This window comes from Octopus bimaculoides, chromosome 6 (genome assembly GCF_046866305.1).
Source record: "Octopus bimaculoides isolate indiv1 chromosome 6, ASM4686630v1, whole genome shotgun sequence".
NCBI lineage: Eukaryota > Metazoa > Mollusca > Cephalopoda > Octopoda > Octopodidae > Octopus > Octopus bimaculoides.
In genome coordinates, this window is record NC_142933.1 from 110,451,363 (window position 1) to 110,470,912 (window position 19,550).

At 40.2% G+C, this 19,550-nt stretch overlaps 1 protein-coding gene across 1 annotated transcript; it reads left to right on the top strand.

Moving 5' to 3' along the window:
- The first annotated feature begins 7,438 nt into the window (after window positions 1-7,438).
- LOC106883754 (uridine diphosphate glucose pyrophosphatase NUDT22) lies at window positions 7,439-17,963 on the top strand. Its single transcript, XM_014934873.3, has 3 exons — window positions 7,439-8,472; window positions 12,118-12,323; window positions 15,510-17,963. Exons 1-3 carry the CDS (start codon window positions 7,999-8,001, stop codon window positions 15,757-15,759), a joined length of 930 nt encoding a protein of 309 aa, XP_014790359.1. The 5' UTR covers window positions 7,439-7,998; the 3' UTR covers window positions 15,760-17,963.
- Window positions 17,964-19,550: the final 1,587 nt, after the last annotated feature.

Consider the following 19,550-nt stretch of genomic DNA (forward strand, 5'->3'; position numbering starts at 1 on the left):
GCAGTCGTGGTCATCGCAGTCATGGTCATCGCAGTCATGGTCATCGCAGTCATGGTCATTGCGGTCATGGTCATCGCAGTCGTGGTCATCGCAGTCGTGGTCATCGCAGTCATGGTCATCGCAGTTATGGTCATCGCGGTCATGGTCATTGCGGTCATGGTCATCGCAGTCGTGGTCATCGCAGTCGTGGTCATTGCGGTCATGGTCATCGCAGTCGTGGTCATCGCAGTCGTGGTCATTGCGGTCGTGGTCATCGCAGTCGTGGTCATCGCGGTCGTGGTCATTGCAGTCGTGGTCATCGCGGTCGTGGTCATCATGGTTGTGGTCATCATCGTGGTGGTCATCGTCGTTGTCATGGTCATCGTCATCATCATCGTGGTCGTGGTTGTGGTGGTCACGGTCATCATCGTCTCCATCATAGTCGTCGTCGTTCTTGTTGTCATTGTCCTTGTCATCGTCATCGTCGCCATCATTGTCATCGTCATTGTTGTCATGGTCATCATCGTCATCGTCCTCGTCATCCTCGTGATGGTGTAATTATTGTTATTGTTGGTGGTACTGCTGCTTTTATGTTTGTTGTTGTTGTAGTTATCTACAGTAATGTGCAATCTTTCAGTATTAGTAGACAACATCATTCAGCCACACAATCTTCTCCTCATGACACAGATGAGGCAGGCGAGGCTGAGAAAAGACGATGAATGACATCATCTGCTAACACCGAAGAAAGATTGCCAAGTACAGGGTTGACCTCCCCCACAGCCTGAGCCTTATGAGTGACAAGGGGGGCACGTGTGTATTAGGTATGGGCATCTTGTGTGTGAAGGTGTGGCTATAGGATGTATGTGTGTGTGTGTGTGTGTGTGTGAATGTATATTTGCGTGTGTGTGTAGATATGCGAGTATGAATGTATGTATTTGTGCATGCGTATGTGTGTGCATGTGTATGTGAATGCATGTGCATGTGTGTATGTGTATGTGCATATGTACATGTAGTGTGTGTATGTGCATGTGTGTATGCACATATGTGTGTGTATATGCATGAGTGTGTGTGTGTGTGCATGAACGCATTAAATGTGCATTTACTCCCTAGACTGCAACCCCTTAATAATTATGTGTGGGCTGCAGTTGAGTAAGAGCCCAACAAAACTCCTTGTAACACCAAAGATGAACTTAAGGCAAGGATTATAGCAGCATTCACCAATTCAAACAAGGAGACCATCCAGAAGAGTTGCAGGAGATTCCCAAGTTGTCTGGAGGCAGTGGTTGAAACCAATGGCGATTTTATTGAATAAATTTACCCTTTAGTATTTCAAGATATTCTTATGTAATTTTGGTAAATATGTCTGTTAAAATGAGATGTCAGCGTTATTTTAATTTTTGTGTAATTTAGACAACAGTTTATTCACCACATCCTGTATGTTTATATATACAGACTTGGCAACAGAACTTGCTCATCAAACATAGGAAGAATCAGCCATGAGAGAAACTGAAGGAAGAAGACTATGAGGACCTAATTAAGACATTCTCAACTGCTTGGGCTCTCTTTTAAATGCATTAAGAACCAAATCATCTCTACTATTTGTCACCTCCTGAAGACCATTTTTCACCACTTCAACCCACGTCCTTCTGGGTCTTCCCCTACCAGAAATTACACTCCACAATTTGAGATCAGCACTTCTTTATGCAGCTGTCCTTGTCCATATGTATAGCATGACCTTACCACTACAGTCTTCTCTCTTGCATAAATCTGATGCTTCTTATGCCCAATTGTTCTTTAAACACATTTGCACTGTCTGCCAAGATAAACTTGTACATATGCATGCATAGATGGGAGAGCTGTATACATGCAGGTATACACATATATAGATGTGTGTGGGATATATGTGTGTTTGGTTAAGTATAGAAATATTTCAATCTTACTTCGTACCCATCCTCTCCTCTCTTCTGGCTAACCTGAAACCTTAACCCTTTTTTCCCCACCCCCCTTGTTGACGCTTGCTCTTGATAGTGTACAGGGTTGAGGAAATTGTAATTCATTGGGTAAATAAACCAGAGAGCTCTGCTACTTAATTAGTTGGGCTACGAACTTCTCCATAACTTTCATCACCTGATCCAATAATTTGATACCTCTATAATTATTTCTATCTAAGATGTCACATTTACCCTTGTAGCAGTTGACTATGGTGCTGCTACACCAGTCATTGGATATAACTACCTCACGGACAACCTGATAAACTATAAGGGTGACTAGGCTATATCTCACTCTGCCAGATATTTTAAGCCTCTCAGCAGTGATTCCTGATGGACCAGGAGCTTTTCTCTGGTCCATCTTCAATTTCTTTATGGCTTTATCTACCAAGCTACTGTCTCTTTGGATGGCTGGTCCCTCTGTTGGGTCCACATTAGGCAGACTCTCCTTGCCTTGTGTTCTCTACATTTGGCAGCCTTTCATTAATGGCACTTTCAAGCCTCTTTCTTTGCAGAGTCACTAACTGCAAGTGAACAGCATCCATGTGAACACACTTCTCTCCAGCAACATCACAACTTTCCCTGACACACTGTCTTGCAAACCAAAACACTTCAAGCTGCTGATCCTCATGCTGCAGAACATTGGCAAACTTCTTCCTTTCTGCTTCCCCAATGGCTATGTATGCCTGCCTCCCGGTTTCCCTTCTAGCAACCTAATACAGTTCTGGCTACCACCACACATCCAGTCCTTCCAGGCCTGTTTCTTTGCTCTAAAGGCCCTGTTAACTACACTGTTCCACCACTATGTCACCCTAGTTTGTGGCTCTCAGTAAGTTGTCTCATAGGAACTCCCAGTCATCCTCTATGTTACCTATCTGTAACGTAGAGCATATTCTGAGGAGGGTGATTTCGTTTGAGGTAAATAGAGCACAAAAGCAAGATAGACCAAGGAAAAGGTGGAGGAGGAGACTGGGAGGGTTCGTTTGTAAAAAGGAGGACGCCCAAAATTGGGCAAGATGGTGAGATGGTGTGAGGGCAGTTGCTATGGCATTGAGGTAGATCTGGTCATCCCCATTAATGGGACAAAACCTAGATTTAAAACACTGGATGATGATGATGATGATGATGAACTCCTCCTCATTAAAAACTTCAGTTAGGATGTCTTTAAAACTCTGACTTAAGCTTTGTGATCCTTCTTTTCCAGACTGATTTGCTTCTTGGAATCCTCCATGCCTGTAGTCTGAAGTCACTAATGACTACTCTATGCTGAGAGGTACATTCTTCATCAAGGAAGGTCTTTGTCTTCATAAGCAACCATTTGTCTCGCTTTCTGCTGAGAATGTGGTCAATCTGGCCAGCATGGTCACTGGATTTATACGTTATCAGGTGACTGGTTGATTTCCTGAAGTTGGTGTTGTCATTTGCATTACAGAACTCCAGCAGCCTTGTTCCCTCCACATTTTGGGAACCAAATCCATGGCCCCCATGTACCCTATGGAAGACACCTGGGTGCTACCCAATGATACTTTTGTTCATTTAGCAGAACTGGTTGGGGGTGGGGACGAGCCAAGATAATTGTTGCTAAGCAAAGCTAGTTTAAGCTTAAGTACCCCATTGCACAGTTTGACTACCTCGATTACCTTATCAACCCATTTCTCTGGTAGCAATATGCTCGCACCACCTACTCCATCATTGTTACCTTCGCAGAAAATTTTATACTTGTGTTTTTTGGCTGAAGCTCACCTCCACCTTCCTTCTTGAATGCAACTCACATCAACATGTCTTTGTTCAAGCATCTCAGAATTAGTGCCTGACCTGAGAAATCATCCACATGTGTAAGGATACAACATTCCATGTGCAAATCACTAAGATGACAACACTGTGCAGGCAGGCTGTTGGATGGATTTTGAGACCATTCAGAACCAAGAAAAAGGATATCATTCATGCTACTCCTATGGAGAACTTTTGTACTCAGTTGTCTGAATTACTGCTCCCAACTGTGGTCACCACAGAGTGTCAAACTGGTGGCTGAACTCAAGGCAGTTCAGCACCACTACACAAAGAAGATTGACTTAATGCAACAGAAGAGCTTCTGGGAAAAGCTAAAGGAAGTGAAGCTCTACTTCCTGGAAAGAAAACATGAAAGATATGCAGTGATATACATATGGAAGATCTAGCTTCCAACTTTGGAATCGAGAGCTATATCAACCACTGAACCAGACAGTAATGCATTGTACTAAAGATCTCGTCTTCTCCAGCTAGAATAAGGACCCAGCACTGTAACAGCTTGGGTTTCAAGGGGACAAAACCATTTAGCATTCTACCAAACAACCACAGAGATTTGCAAGGTGTAGATGTGGTGGTCTTCAAAGAATGTCTGGACAGTTTTTTATTTGAGGTACCAGATGAGCCGATATCGTGACAGGAGACATAAAGAAGAGGAGCACCACCTTTGCCAGAAGCAATGTAGAAAAGAAACCCAACCACACTGAAGGCTGTGTTCCAGCATGGCCTCACTCTCTGGCTGAAACCAGTATGTGCAGTCGTTTACGTACTCTCTTTTACTTGTTTCAGTCATTTAACTGTGGCCATGCTGGAGCACCGCCTTTAGTCGAGCAAATCGACCCCGGGACTTATTCTTTGGATACCTAGTACTTATTCTATCGGTCTCTTTTGCCGAACCGCTAAGTTACGGGGACATAAACACAGCACCATCGGTTGTCAAGCGATGTTGGGGGCACAAACACAGACACACAAACATACACACACACACACACACATGATGATCATCATCATCATCGTTTAACGTCCGCTTTCCATGCTAGCATGGGTTGGACGATTTGACTGAGGACTGGTGAAACCGGATGGCAACACCAGGCTCCAATCTAATTTGGCAGAGTTTCTACAGCTGGATGCCCTTCCTAACGCCAACCACTCAGAGAGTGTAGTGAGTGCTTTTACGTGTCACCCGCACGAAAACGGCCACACTCGAAATGGTGTCTTTTATGTGCCACCCGCACAAGCCAGTCCAGGGGCACTGGCAACGATCTCGCTCGAAAATCCTACGGGAGCCAGTCAGGCGGTACTGGTAACGGCCACGCTCAAAATGGTGCATCTCATGTGCCACCCGCACAAGAACCAGTCCAGGGGCACTGGCAACGATCTTACTTGGCTTGCCGGGTCTTCTCACGCACAGCACATTTCCAAAGGTCTCGGTCAGTAGTCATCGCCTCGGTGAGGCCCAATGTACGGAGGTCTTGCCTCACCACCTCAGCCCAGGTCTTCCTGGGCCTACCTCTTCCACGGGTTCCCTCAACTGTTAGGGTGTGGCACTTTTTCACACAGCTATCCTCATCCATTCTCACCACATGTCCATGCCAGCGCAATCGTCTCTCTTGCACACCACAACTGATGCTTCTAATGTTCAGCTTTTCTCTCAAGATACTTACACTCTGACGGGTATTCGCATTGACATTACACATCCAACGGAGCATACTGGCTTCATTCCTTGCGAGCTTACGTATGTCCTCAGCAGTTACAGCCCATGTTTCACTGCCATGTAGCATGGCTGTTCGTACGCATGCGTCATACAGTCTGCCTTTTACTCTGAGTGAGAGTCCCTTTGTCGCCAGCAGGGGTATATATATATATATATATATATATATATATATACATATATATGACGGGCTTCCTTCAGGTACTATCTACCAAATCCACTCACAAGGCTTTGTTCGGCCCGAGACTATAGTAGAAGACACTTGCCTAAGGTGCCACACAGTGGGAATGAACCCGGAACCATATCGTAAATACGTACTAATTGTGTGTTAATATGGCCAGGAAAAAGGTAGCAAGCTGGAAGAATCGTTAGCATGCTGGGCGAAATGCTTAGCGATATTTCGTCTCTGTGAAGTTATTGCGTGAGTTTATGCTGAAGTAATTGTCGAATTGTTGCCATTGTTGTTTGATTTGAATTGTTGTTGGAACTGTTGCCGTTGTTGATTTGTTAATTGTTGTTTTTTTCCCCCCATTGTGGGAGGGGGGGCCCAAGTTGTGCGGCCGCAACGGGCAGAGGAGTAGACGTGCAGGAGTTGGAGTTCCCAGAGATGGGAGTAGAGCCTCGAAGGATGAGGGAGAGTGAAAAATTGGTCTCAGGGGACGGTAACACTCTGAAATTGGCACCACCTGAGGAGATTTCGGCCATTGTGTTGGGAGGAACTGTGGTATTTGAGACCATGAGGACAGCTACAAGAAAAATAGAGGTTGCACCGATAGAAGCCATAGAGGAGTGTATTAAGGAATTGAAAATACTTACAATGTATATTACGAGAGGGAGAAAATACGCCACTGTGGAGGTGCGCTTCACAACAGAGGAGGAAGCAATAAAGCACTCCACAGAGGCTATAAGGTCAGAAGAATGGATGCTCCTGCCTTCGTACTGCGGCAAACGTGTGGGTAAGGTGCCACCCGAATTAAGGGAAGAATGGCTGATGACAGCAATAACATATAATATGAAGGACAGGAAGGTTTTGAAGGCTACCAGGACCCAGAAAGTAAACTACTGGGGATATGGTATTGAATTGACAATACAGGCAACTACGGAGGATTTGAACAGTGTGGTGGATGAGATTGTGTTGCCAGAAGAGGTAAGATTGAGAGTCAGTGTAGAGGGGAGGCTGCTGATATGTTTCACATGTGGAGAGGGGGGGGCACATGAAGGCGTGGTGCGCCCAAAGAGAACAACAAGCAGAGTAGGTAGAGAGACAGGAGGGCGTGGACCAGGTCATGGTAACAGAGAAGGCAACAGAAAAAGAAAACAGAGAATGGATTTACTATGGTTAAAAAGAAAAGGAGGAGGAGTGGAGGAATGAGTTCTCCGCCAGAGAAGCAGAAAAAGAAGAGAGAAGAGGTGAGAAAAGAAAAAACTGTGATGGAGGTCGGGAAGAAGGAAGAAAAAAAAGGGAAAGTAAAAAGAAAGTGGAATTACCAGTAAAGATAGCGGTTGTTCCAGTGGAGAAAGATTCGGAAATACAACTGCAGGGAGGAGAGTTGGAGAGATTATTTAGGATAGAGGAAGGAAAAAGAGAACAAAAAGTACAAGATAAAGGAAAGAATATACGAGGAGGAGGTGGAGTGTGGTATTATGTGACATACAGAAAGAATGTTGAAACAGAAAAAAAGATAATTAAGTCTAATTCAATAGTAAGAGTGAAGGTGACTTCATACGTCTACGCAGACGATATGAAGGCAAAACTGATTGAAGAAGAGAACTATTGAAAGTTGAAAGAGATGTGTGGAGATAGCGTTGACCCACCAAGAGTGGAGGTGGAATTCAAGGAGTTGCCACCAGCAGTGAATCTGAGAGATATTGAACCACCGATGAAGTTCTACTAAAAGAGAAAAATAATGTATGTTAAATGATGTTATTTTTAGGAAAATAATGGTGATAAAGTAGGGAAAAAACAATTGTAGATAGTACATATAATGGTTCAAATGGTACCGCATGGGAGTGGGGCCCGTGTGGCCATTTTCATTATTATATAATTTCATCCCATTTACATACATTTTATGTTTTTTGTCCCCACTGTGGTCTTGTCTGTCTTTGTGGTGTCCGCATCTGTGTTTAGGGCTTTATGCCTAATAAAGAAATCGGTATTTCGTCAGCCGTTATATTCTGAGTTCAAATTCCGCCGAGGTCGACTTTGCCTTTCGGGGTCGATTAGAATAAGTACCAGTTAAACACTTGATCGATGTAATCGATTTAATCCTCTTGTTCGTCCCCTCTATGTTTAGCTCCCTGTAGGTCATGAAGAAATAAATACGTCCAGGAAATGATATTCCGGATATTTATGAAAGACGGAATATTTAATGAAGATCGCATATTTCCCTTTACACCGCATTTCTCAGTATTAGTTCATAGACATGTTGTCGGTTTACTTAAAGCATAAACAAAAACCACAAATAACGGAGAATAAATAAATTTTAAAATATATTTAAAACTTTCACCTTTTGTTTTTCTTCTGAAATCAGAACTATGGACCCAGATATTTTAGTTATTTTTCAAGCGACAGAAAATCTTATAAAACAAACTGATTGCCATGTATTCCTGGAATCTGATTTTAATCGCCGTTCTCTTCCAAATCTGTTAGAAGAAGAAATAAGCAATGTTTGGAAAATAAGGCAGTCGAAGAACACGACTTTATATAATGGCACCAAGTTTCGCGTCCATGCTGTTCTTCCGTCTGTTGATAAAAAAGGAGTCAATTTACAATTAGGAATTACTTGTTATAGAGACTTTCTCGGAACCAACTGGTCGTTTCGGTCCCAACATATGCAAACTATTGGCCTCGCCTTGTTTGGTAATTCTCAAGCCTGTATGTCAGATCCTTTGGGCGTTGGTTCGTTGTTATTAACGAGCGATCAAAGAATTATTCTCTTAAAACGTAGCCAAAACTGTGCCGAAGCCCCAGGTCTGTGGGACATACCTGGTGGACATGCCGAACCTCAGGTTTGTTTACAAATTGTTTACTTATTGAGTTCTTGTTTGGTAAATAATTAGTGAATAATCAATCATTATGTAAGTAATCAGTAAAACGTGGAATATCACGTCATGCTTCTTGTTAATTGGAAAATTAATAAATATCAATCATAGTCTCAATTAAGTATTACTGATAAAAATTAGATTAATTAAACTAACTGACGGTAACCAATTACGTTTCTCTTTATGGTTCCAAATTTTATTTTCTTCATCTGTTTAAACTTGAATTGATCAACAGCCTGACAAGAAATGAACTACAGAATGATATATAATAGAAAATGAGGATATACCTCAATAGAAAGTTGGTCGACTTTTACAGGAATTTTTCGGAATAAGTCTCATTTATTATAGGACTGAAGAAAGGTTTTAATTTTCTTTTTAAGGAATCTCTCAGGGATATGTTTTATGTAGAGGGGCAATCTTAAAACAAAATTATGCTCTTTAGAAATGTGTAAGAAGAAAAGTGAGTCATTAACATAAATTTCAATTTATAATTTACCGAAAAGTTTTAAAACAATTCTTTGAGAATTTTTTTTGTTTATTCTTAAAGTAAACTTATGGAATAAACTTCACTTAGAGAAGATAAAAAATATTCAAAAGGTTTTGTTATAGTTTCAACCCCAAACGATCTTATTTCGTTCCCTATTCACTGCATAGATTTATATACAACATATTACATTCACAAAAGAGGTTCAAATTACGCAACAATGTTGCTAGTATACTATTGCTGTAGGTCGAGAAATTAAATCAATAAATTAAGTACCAGTGAAACACTGGGGTCGACCTATCCGACTAGTACCCTCCCACAAAATTTCAGGACTTTAATAGTAGTAGTAGAATTACTATGTTTACTTTTAATCTGCATGTTTGATGCAATCACTTGCCGGGTCACATCCAGCGTCCGAGGGCAAGTGACGGTCAAGAGCTGTTGAAATATAACTGAAAGCTTGACGAAGGCATTAGAGAAAGAGCTCCATATAATACAACACAGACATTTAAATTGATAGGGTTTTCTAAGGATGTGGACAGTACTTGTCAGCGCAATCTTTTGGATTTCCTTGAGACATAGTTCCCCTGGGATGTTGTCTTAATGTTTCTTTTTTTATCATACGTAGGGCACCTACAATAACAATATTATTATTGTTGTTATTATTAGTATTACTATTATTATTGTTGTTGTTGTTGTTGTTATTATTATTATTATTATTATTATCATTATTATTATTATTATTATTGAGTGAAAGAACGGTACATACCATCAAAGTGATACTGGGGTAGAATATATGAAGCCCACTGTACCCATCATGACTACCCATCTGATAAGAGTACACCAGGCACATGCATCACAACCATATGTGCGCGACATGGTGATCTTATATCAAGATAAACAGTGCATGACCTTGCAGGTGGGGCCCAGTTAGAATTTTCTCCAGGTCGAGTAGCCCATCCCATTCAAAAGGTCTCTGAATAAGGGTTGTTTAAGGCTGTTGAATGAAACACCCATGTTTCCAGAGATGAATTATTCAAACCCCAAAGAATTCCTCTCAACACATGGCTATGATGCTTCTCCACAACTTCTGCTTGTGATCAGAGATGCACACACACATCGTCAGCTACTAAGGGACATGCTCAACTGATTAAGGCCAAACAATTGACAAGCAAATCTTTTACTATTATTTAAGGCAGCAATCTGGCAGAATTGTTACTATGCTTGGCAAAATCCTTAACGGTATTTCTCCCATCTTTATGTTCTGAGTTCAAATTCCAACTGAGGTCAACTTTGCCTTTTATCCTTGTGGGGCTGATAAAATAAGTACCAGTCAAGTACTAGACGTTGATGTAATCGATTTGTCCCCTCCTCCAAAATTTCAGGCCTTGTGCCTATAATAGAAAGTATTATCATTATTATTATTATTATTGTTGTTATTATTATTATTATTATTATTATTATTATTATTATTATTATTATTATTATTATAAAGGCAGTGAGTTGGGAGACTTCACAAGCATGTTGGAGGAAGTACCTGGTGGTATTTCTTGCAACTCTTTACTTTCTGAATTTAAATCCCACTAATGTCAACTACTTTACCTTTGATTCTTTTGTTGTCAATAAAACAGTACCAGTCAAATACTGGGGTTGATGTAATTGACTTGGTCCCTTCCCCAAAAAATTTAGAAACCATTATTATTATTATTATTATTATTATCATCATCATCATTATCATTGAATTGAGGCAATGGATTTACAGATTTGGAGGAGCATTGACCAAAATTGCTCAAAGTATTTTCAAGCATCATTCTGAATTTAATAATCATCAGTGCAATTAGAGACAGCCATTAACAATAGCATCCTCCAAGAATTTGAATCTCTACCCATTTCCTGCAGGTTTTAATTTCTAAAGGTTCAACAGGAACATTAATAGCATCAGTCTCATTGACCTTGAAAAGATCACAAAGCCATGACCATTGCCCCTTCCTTCAGACCGAATAATTGAAAAAAAAAAAAAAGAAACTAATTTTCTTGGCTGCTATTCTCATCTTCACAGTAATTATACTTAATAATGTTTAGATCTCTTTAATCTCTGCTCATCATCAGGTGTCTCATACACGTGAATATTTCCATTTTGTCAAAGGGCTTGAACTCAAAACCTTCCCTTTCTAAACAAATTAGGCCTTATAAAGAAGAACGCTCCCATGCTGGCTCCATGTAAGAAACACTGGTGTTGGTGCCACATAAAAAGTACCCAGTACCTGCTGTAAAGTGGTTGGCGTTAGGAAGGGCATCCAGCTATAGAAACCATGTCAAAACAGACAAATGGAGTCAGTGCAGCTCCCTGATTTGATGGTTCCTGTCAAAGTGTCCAACCCTTGCCAGCATGGAAAATGAACATTACATGATGATGGTGATGGTGATGATGATGAGTTCCTAGATCCACTTGCCTGATTCTGGGGATCAGTGGAGTGATTCAAGGATATTACATTCCAAAGTGATTGGATATTGAACCAATGAAAACATTCTGGAAAGAAACCCAAAACATTAGAATCTGTCAAGAAATTCTTTGATGTATGTGGATGTGATGGTGAAGGTGGGTCTCCTATTGTTTTAGTGTGTGTTTGTTTGTTTACTTAGAAAATTGCTATTTTTAAATCTCACAACATGAGATATTCAGTAACAGTACTTTGTAGTAAAGATTGTTTGCCAACATAACATGGCAGTCCTGGTTTAGGACAAATGTTGCTGTAATTTAGCCCCAGGAGACATTGTCTCCAGCTGGCTATATGACACGATCTGTATCCTTGTATTTTTGAACAAGGGAATCTAGCACCCCCACTCAGCTCAATGAAGGGAAATAACCTGGAAATCACAATACACAAATATTGTTTTGAGCTGAGAGGGGGTGCTAGATTCCCTTGTTCGAAAATATAAGGACACAGATCGTGTCGTATAACCAGGTGGAGACGATGTCTCCTGGGGCTAAATTACAGCAACATTCGTCCTAAACCAGGACTGCCGTGTTATGTTGGCAAACAATCCTTACTACATGTTTGTTTACTGTTGTTTAGTGTGTGTGCGTGTGTGTGTACTATTGTATTGGATTGCTTTTTTTTTTCTAGGAATTGGTTGGGTCTGTGATGATGGAAGAAATTGATGTAGAATCTTTGTCTCCTGCTGCTGTTGTCAAAGAATTGTATAACTCTGTGCTGCGAGAGATAAGAGATGAAGTGAACATTCCACAAGATATGCTTTTGGAACCAGAACTGATGGGCATCGCAAGCAATTTGACAAGTGCTGGCAGACCAAGTTTGGAGTTCTTTGTAAAGTAAGAGAAACCTATCTGCATATTTTAATTCACAGTACACACCATCATCATCATCACCATCAGCACTATCAAATATACTTTCCCATGCTTTCAATGGGTTGACTGGAGTTTATTGAAGCAGATTTTCTACAGCTGGATGTCCTTCCTGTTGCCAACCCTTATCTGTTTCCAAGCCAGGTAATATTTATTCATAGCTAGAGATGTTTATGCAGAATATTGAAAATGAATGGCACTGCTTGTATAACACACACACACACACACACACACACACACACACACACATACACACACAACTGGCTACAACTAATAAGATGGTGTTCTCATAAAAATTCCATGTCAAACTCTTGGTATTTTTCATAAAAGTCTCCAGGATTATTTGTTGACCAGATGCCATTAAGAGAAGGCCACCTACAATGCAAAAATACTACTCCTTCTGTTAGTAACACTCAATGCTCATTGAAGGGTGAAATAGCATGAAATTCTGAAGACTCTTTAGTCTTACAGAATACAAGACAATCCACTAGTGCTGGTGCCATGATAAAATGTCCCAGGTCACTCTGTTGAGTGGTTGGTGAATGAGGGGGAGGACAATGTTAGTCATGTCTAGAACATGGTATTTCTCTCTGGTGCCAATGCATCCAGTCTGTTCTGATTAGTGAAACACCAACCTCCAAATGCCAAAGTGCTTATGGCATGTTGCTCAATAGATAATACTGTGTCAGAGGCACATGACTCAGTGGTTAGGGTGTTTGGCTCATTATCATGAGGTCATAGGTTTGATTTCAGGTGGTGGTGTTGTGTCCTTGAGCAAGACAACTTATTTCACATTGCTCCAATCTGCTCAGCTGGCAAAAATGAATTAGACCTCTATTTCAAAGGGTTAGCATTTTGTGTCACTCTGAATCTCCCTGAGAACTAAATTAAGGGTGCACATGTCTGTGGAGTACTCAGCCACTTGCATGTTAATTTCACAAGCAGGCCATTCAGATCGACTAGAACACTCATCATCGTAACCGACAGAGTGTCAGCTGTTCTGTTATTTTGTCTTGACTCATTAATGCCCAGCGTCTGATTTATCATAAAACTTTTTGGTTTCAGACGAAAATATTCATATAAAATAATTTCATAAATTTAGGCCTCTAAAACCTTTCTGAAGATAAAGAATAATAATTATTCCAGCAATATTTGGCATCAAAGCCATACTTTGAACATTTATACGTTGTGATAGACTCGTATGTGAATGTAACAAAAAAATTCAAAAATTTTTTATTTTAAGCATTAGCCCTTTCGTTACCAACCCGGCTGAAACCGGTTCTGGCTCTGAGTTCGATTCCAGGCAGTGACTTGAATAATAATAATAATAATAATAATAATAATAATAATAATAACATCGAAAAAAAAATACCTTAGGAATGAGAACCCAGGTTCGAAATTTCCCCAAGACACCTGATGAAGGCTGGAGGGTATATCAGCCAAAATGTGTTAACAACAAACAAGATGAGGACAAAAATCCCTCAAATGTAAATAATGTACATATTTCCTCATCTCTTAAATATAGAACTGTAAAATCTTCCACCAAACGTTAGTCACAATTTATGCTCCTGACACTACTAGCTTAATGATAACCAAGTTATTTTACTAAATTCTTTGTTATATTTAAAGTAATTAAAAGAAACACAGAATATCTTAAAATAAATGCAGTAACGAAAGGGTTTATGGGTTTTAATGGCTTCAACACTTTGAAAGTTCTCTCTTTTTTGTTTTGTCTTTCAAGCAAAAGTGTTGACCTCTACGTATTTGTCTAAAAGTCAAACAAAATTCTTTTCTCAGATCCTCTTTATCGAAAACAAATCAGAAATTTATGGTTTCCATTATGAACTCGTGTCACTTTTTTCTGACTGGATGTTCTTGAAATGCCAAATTCTCATTTTGCTCATGTTTTAGGCGATTGCAGATGGTGTAGGCTTAGGGTTGCTACCCCCCACACACACCCAGACACCACAAAAAATCCTACTCCATACACTCTGTAAGGGGGTTGGCATTAGGAAAGTCATCCAGCTACAGTAAGGCTGACAATGGAGAATGATGCAATTACTGAATCCATCAAAACTCTGCCAGCACAGAAGATGGGCACTAAAAGGTGATGGTGGTTGTGGTGGTGGTGTGATGGTGGTTGTGGTGGTGGTGTGATGGTGTTGATGATGATATATGTATACACACACACACACACACACACACACACACACACAAATGGACATACATGTATACTCTTTACTTTCTTTTACTCTTTTACTTGTTTCAGTCTTTTGACTGTGGCCATGCTGGAGCACTGCCTTTAGTCGAGCAAATCGACCCCAGGACTTATTCTTTTAGAAGCCTAGTACTTATTCTATTGGTCTCTATTGCCGAACCGCTGAGTTACGGGGACATAAACACACCAGCATCGGTTGTCAAGCGATGTTGGGGGGACAAACACAGACACACAAACACACACACACATACATACATATATATATACATATATACAACGGGCTTCTTTCAGTTTCCGTCTACCAAATCCACTCACAAGGCTTTGGTCGGCCCGAGGCTATAGTAGAAGACATTTGCCCAAGATGCCACGCAGTGGGACTGAACCCGGGACCATGTGGTTGGTAAGCAAGCTACTTACCACACAGCCACTCCTACGCCTATGCACACATTTCTATCATTGTCAAGATCCCATTAACTGATGCAGCCAGTCGTTGGGGTGCCACTCTAGACACTTTTGTAGTCAGCCATTGCCACTGGTCTCTGTTCTCTCTCATGCATAACAGGTTCACTGTATTGTGTGACCTGTCCAGTCCTTGATGTTGTCAGCCCAGGATTTTCTCTGCTTTTTGCCCTTCTTCAACTGGGCCCTGAAGAATGGTTTTAGACAAGGATTGTGGCAGGAAACACATGACAGTACCAGGCAAGCTTTTGTATTTTTACCTGTGCAAGGTATTTTTACCTGTCTGCTGGCATATCTCTTCACTTGCTGCCTCAGCACATAATTCTATGATAAGTCTAAATCAAATATATGGAATGCATGCTATGTTGATATATTTATTGAATACCAGATTCAGTTTCTTTATTGTAAAATGCCATCATTTTTGACGACATGGGTATACTAGTATATTTATAAAGAACTCTGTCTTTTTTGTTTAGATGCAGTTTACCCTCATCCGAAGTATTACAGTTGTATCTTCAGGGAAACCAGAGTGAAGCAGATGAATCAACACATATTCAGTGCCTTTCTGTTAATGATGTCTTGGAGCTGCAAGAAAATAATAAACAGCTCTGGAGCATGCTGGCGCCATCAGCAAAAGGATGTTTTATTATTTTCATAAACATGGTTTTAAATAACGTTTTAAAACTAGATTCTAACAGCAGTATTACCAATTCCATTGAGCCTTAATGTCTTGTTTACCATTATCGAATACAGTGGCATTGCATAAAATTCATTGTTAATCTTGGTTCCAAATTGGGAACAACAGTTTAAACTCTGACCATTTTCACCAAACAACACACCTCTCTGTCTGTTTCAATTCATTTTTCAAATAATACTTGAATGGGTTTATCAACTTAACTAATTTTTTTCATTGATGGTTTTCCCATGCAAATACAACTAAATAAAAGATTCCTACATGACATTTTCATGGAAATCTTACTGAGATTTCATCTCATTATTCTTCTAGTAATGAAGTTTTCAGTTTGTATTAAAATCTAAACTCTTTGACATGAACTGTTTGGGGCAAGTTGCTCCCCACCCTGGTCCAAGAAGTGCTTTTCAAACGGGTGGATGGAATCAGAGTTCATGTCTGTCAGTGGCATATTTACATCTGTAGATTGTTATGATTACCATTCACCAAATCCATGGAATTAAGATTAATAGAATTTTCTGAATATATGTTTTATGTTGCAATGGATTTGAGGAATTAAGATGAAAATAGTTGAGATCACTTTCATTTTATAAGGTTCCTTCTAATGTTTCTGAAGAATGGCACTTTCTACAGTTTGTCTGATTGAAACAGAAAATAAAACAGGATCTTATTTCACTTGCCAGTTTGATTAGTTAGATGTAAGAAGGGACCTCCAGCTGTTAAAACAACCACCAGTTACTCCTTCAAGTAAACCATCTGGCAGTGTAAACCTGGGAAACCAATTTTAAAAGCATGACACATGACACAACCTGTTGCAAAAAGAATGTTGATAATGATGCCTTTTTATGTTGCGTTCCTTAAATGGGGCTTTAGTTTTGTGCATTTGTGGAAATACGTGGTCTGATCAATAAGTATCCAGACTGTTGCCATAGTAACGAAGCTAAAGCATGCAGAATAAAGTCACTTGGCACAGATTGATCTTCAACTCTGTTCTACATGTGCACCGAGTTTTAACATTCTGGTTCACTTCTGTTGTTTACAGCAGTGCTTGGAAGGAAGGTGTGTAGCCCATGATCGTCGCATTGACCATAACAGAGAAAGTTGAGCAGAGAATCTGCATCAAATTTTGCCAAAAGCTTGGACAATACCTGCTCAGAGGCCTATGCAAAGATTTTGAAAAGTTTTCATTGTTCTCAACACAATCAAGGAGATTTTGTGCAACTGAAACCTGAATTTCTTTTTGGTCAGCTGAAAGCAGTTCTGGCACAAATTTGGCAGACATGCGTCTCATACCCAAATCTTCAGTGATAATGGACTGAACTGAACGGTAACTAGTCTGCACATCCTCTGATAACTCACAGATTGTCATTCGATGATTTCCCCTCACAGTTGCATGCACATCTGCGATGTTTTTTTCAGTTCTGCTGGTTGTGGGTCTCCAAGAACATTCATTAATATCAACATTTCTTCGCCTATCTTGGAAACGTCTGAACCACTCGTTCACTTGTGTGTGGCTCATACACCCCTCTTCATACACTTTCTGTAACTTTGCGCAAACCTCTGAGCAGGTATCGCCATGACAACTTTCTCTGTCATGGTCAATGTGACGATCACATGCTACACACTTTCCTTCCAAGCACTGCTGTAAACAGCGGAAGTGAGCTAGAACGTTAAAACTTAGTGCACATGCACAGCAGAGTTCAAGGTCAATCTGTGCCAAGCAGCTTTACTCTGCGTGCTTTAACTTCATTACTATGGCAACAGTCTGTATACTTATTGATCAGACCTCGTAGTTTTGTTTCTTACATATCTGGGTTGGCCTTGTGCCTAAATCAGGAACCGTTGATATTTGGGTTTAAGGAAGAAGTCCAAAGGGTCCATAAACTATTTACAGAGAGAGAGAGAGAGAGAGAAAGAGGGAGTGTGTGAGAAGGAAAGAGACAGATAGAGGAGAGAAAATATAGATTTTTGAATTTTTGGATGTATTCCTAGGGAGAATTCCAATTATAATATTCGTCCAGGTTCCCGTGGATAAATTCCTGAAGTCTTTCCTCAGAGTGTTGGTTGTTGCAAAATTATTGAAAAAATTAAGTAAATTGTTTATCTTTTTTTATTTTGAGATTATTTTGGGGGAAAGTTTTTTAATGGATCGAGGTTTCACAATAAATGGAAACTTTAAATATTCGGGAGAAAAAAAAAATTACTAAAATAAAGTCTATTTTTGTATTACTTAAAAAAACCGTTTTGCTGTTTTTATATCTTTTATTTTTTACTTGTTTCAGTCATTGGACTACAGCCATGCTGGAGCACCACCACGAGCGTCTTTTTAGTCAACTGAATCAGTCACAGATTCTGTTTGATTTTTATTCACCTAGTACTGATTGTATTGGTCTCTCTTGATGGACCGCTAAGTTATGGGGATGTAAACACATCAGTACCAGTTGTCAAGTGGTGGTGGGGGACACACAGACACAAAGACTCACACACGCACGTGGATACATATGTAGAAAGAGAGAGAGAGAGAGAGAGTAGCTTCTTTCAGTTTCCGTCTACCAAGTCCACTGACAAGGTTTTGGTCAGCCTGAGGCTATAGAAGCAAACACTTGCCTAAAGTGCTGTGGAGTGGGACTGAACCCAGAACTACTTGACTGAGAAGCAAATATCTTACCACCACACACCCATGCTGGTAACACTGTGTAACATGATTGGTTAACAACTCTTATTTCCTATTTGCTGACCCCTAGAAAGTATGAAAAATGGCTAATATTCCTTTCAAACTTTGCTTTTGTTATAATATTTATTCAGACCCCAAAGAATCCCTCTTGACACATGATTATGATGCCCCGTCACTACTCCTTCTCATGATCAGAAATGCCACTAAGGGCAACTCAGCACTGAATCTGTCTGAAATGGAAAATAGATCAGTTTCAAGACATTGACGTCCAGGTCACAGGAGCAGGGTTTGAAGGGGACAGTGGTCATTTCCTTTCATTTCTAAATAGAAGCAAATAAGAAGTAACACTCACTGACCAAAGACAAAAACAATGAAAATTTGGTTAGAATTTGGAAAGGTTATCCAAGAAGAGAAAAACATGACTTCGAATATATGAAGAAAAAAAAAAAAAAAAAAAAATCTTTCATTTGATATTCATGAAAAACAAAGTAACCAACTGGATTAACTAGCCAGGATGGATAAGCTCAAATCTGCTGCTGGCATTTCATTCTCAGTTCAAAGAGTTTTTGGCAAGATGTAGCAGATCTTATGAACCTTCCTGCCCACTCTTCCCAACCCTGCCTACATTCTCCCTTAAATTCACCTTTTTTCTTTAGAGTACATTCTGACACCTCGCCACCATCATGTTTGCCCTCTTTCTAGTTACTTCCATCCACCCTTATATAATGTGGGGTAACCATGTATCCCCTTTATTGTCCCTCTATCATACTTTGATCTCTCAATATCTGGCATAAGGCCTCCTCCACCACTCTCTCCTCCAACTCCTCTCAGTTGAGGGATCTTTCTTTTCTTTGTCTTGATAATAACTTGGCAACCTCACAAGGACCAGCATCACAAAAAGGTACCCAGTCCACCCTGTGAAGTAGTTTGTGTTAGGAAGGGCATCCAGCTGTAGAAACCATTCCAAAGCAGACATTGGGGTTTCGTGCAGTCTTCTGCCCTGTTAGTTCCTCTGGAGCCAGCTGACCCATACCAGCATGGAAAACAGACACTAAATGATGATGGTGATGGTGGTAGTGGTGGTCACCATTGTCATGGTAGTGATGATGAAGAAGATTGGAATGCTTGTCTTGAGACCAGTGTTTACCAAAT

What these genes read in the sequence shown, in the direction of transcription:
- LOC106883754 (XM_014934873.3), top strand. Translation starts at nt 7,999, where the DNA reads ATGGACCCAGATATTTTAGTTATTTTTCAAGCGACAGAAAATCTTATA. An exon ending in GTGGACATGCCGAACCTCAG is followed by an intron (nt 8,473 to 12,117) that starts GTTTGTTTACAA and finishes TTTTTTTTCTAG; the next exon opens with GAATTGGTTGGGTCTGTGAT. An exon ending in AGTTTGGAGTTCTTTGTAAA is followed by an intron (nt 12,324 to 15,509) that starts GTAAGAGAAACC and finishes TTTTTTGTTTAG; the next exon opens with ATGCAGTTTACCCTCATCCG.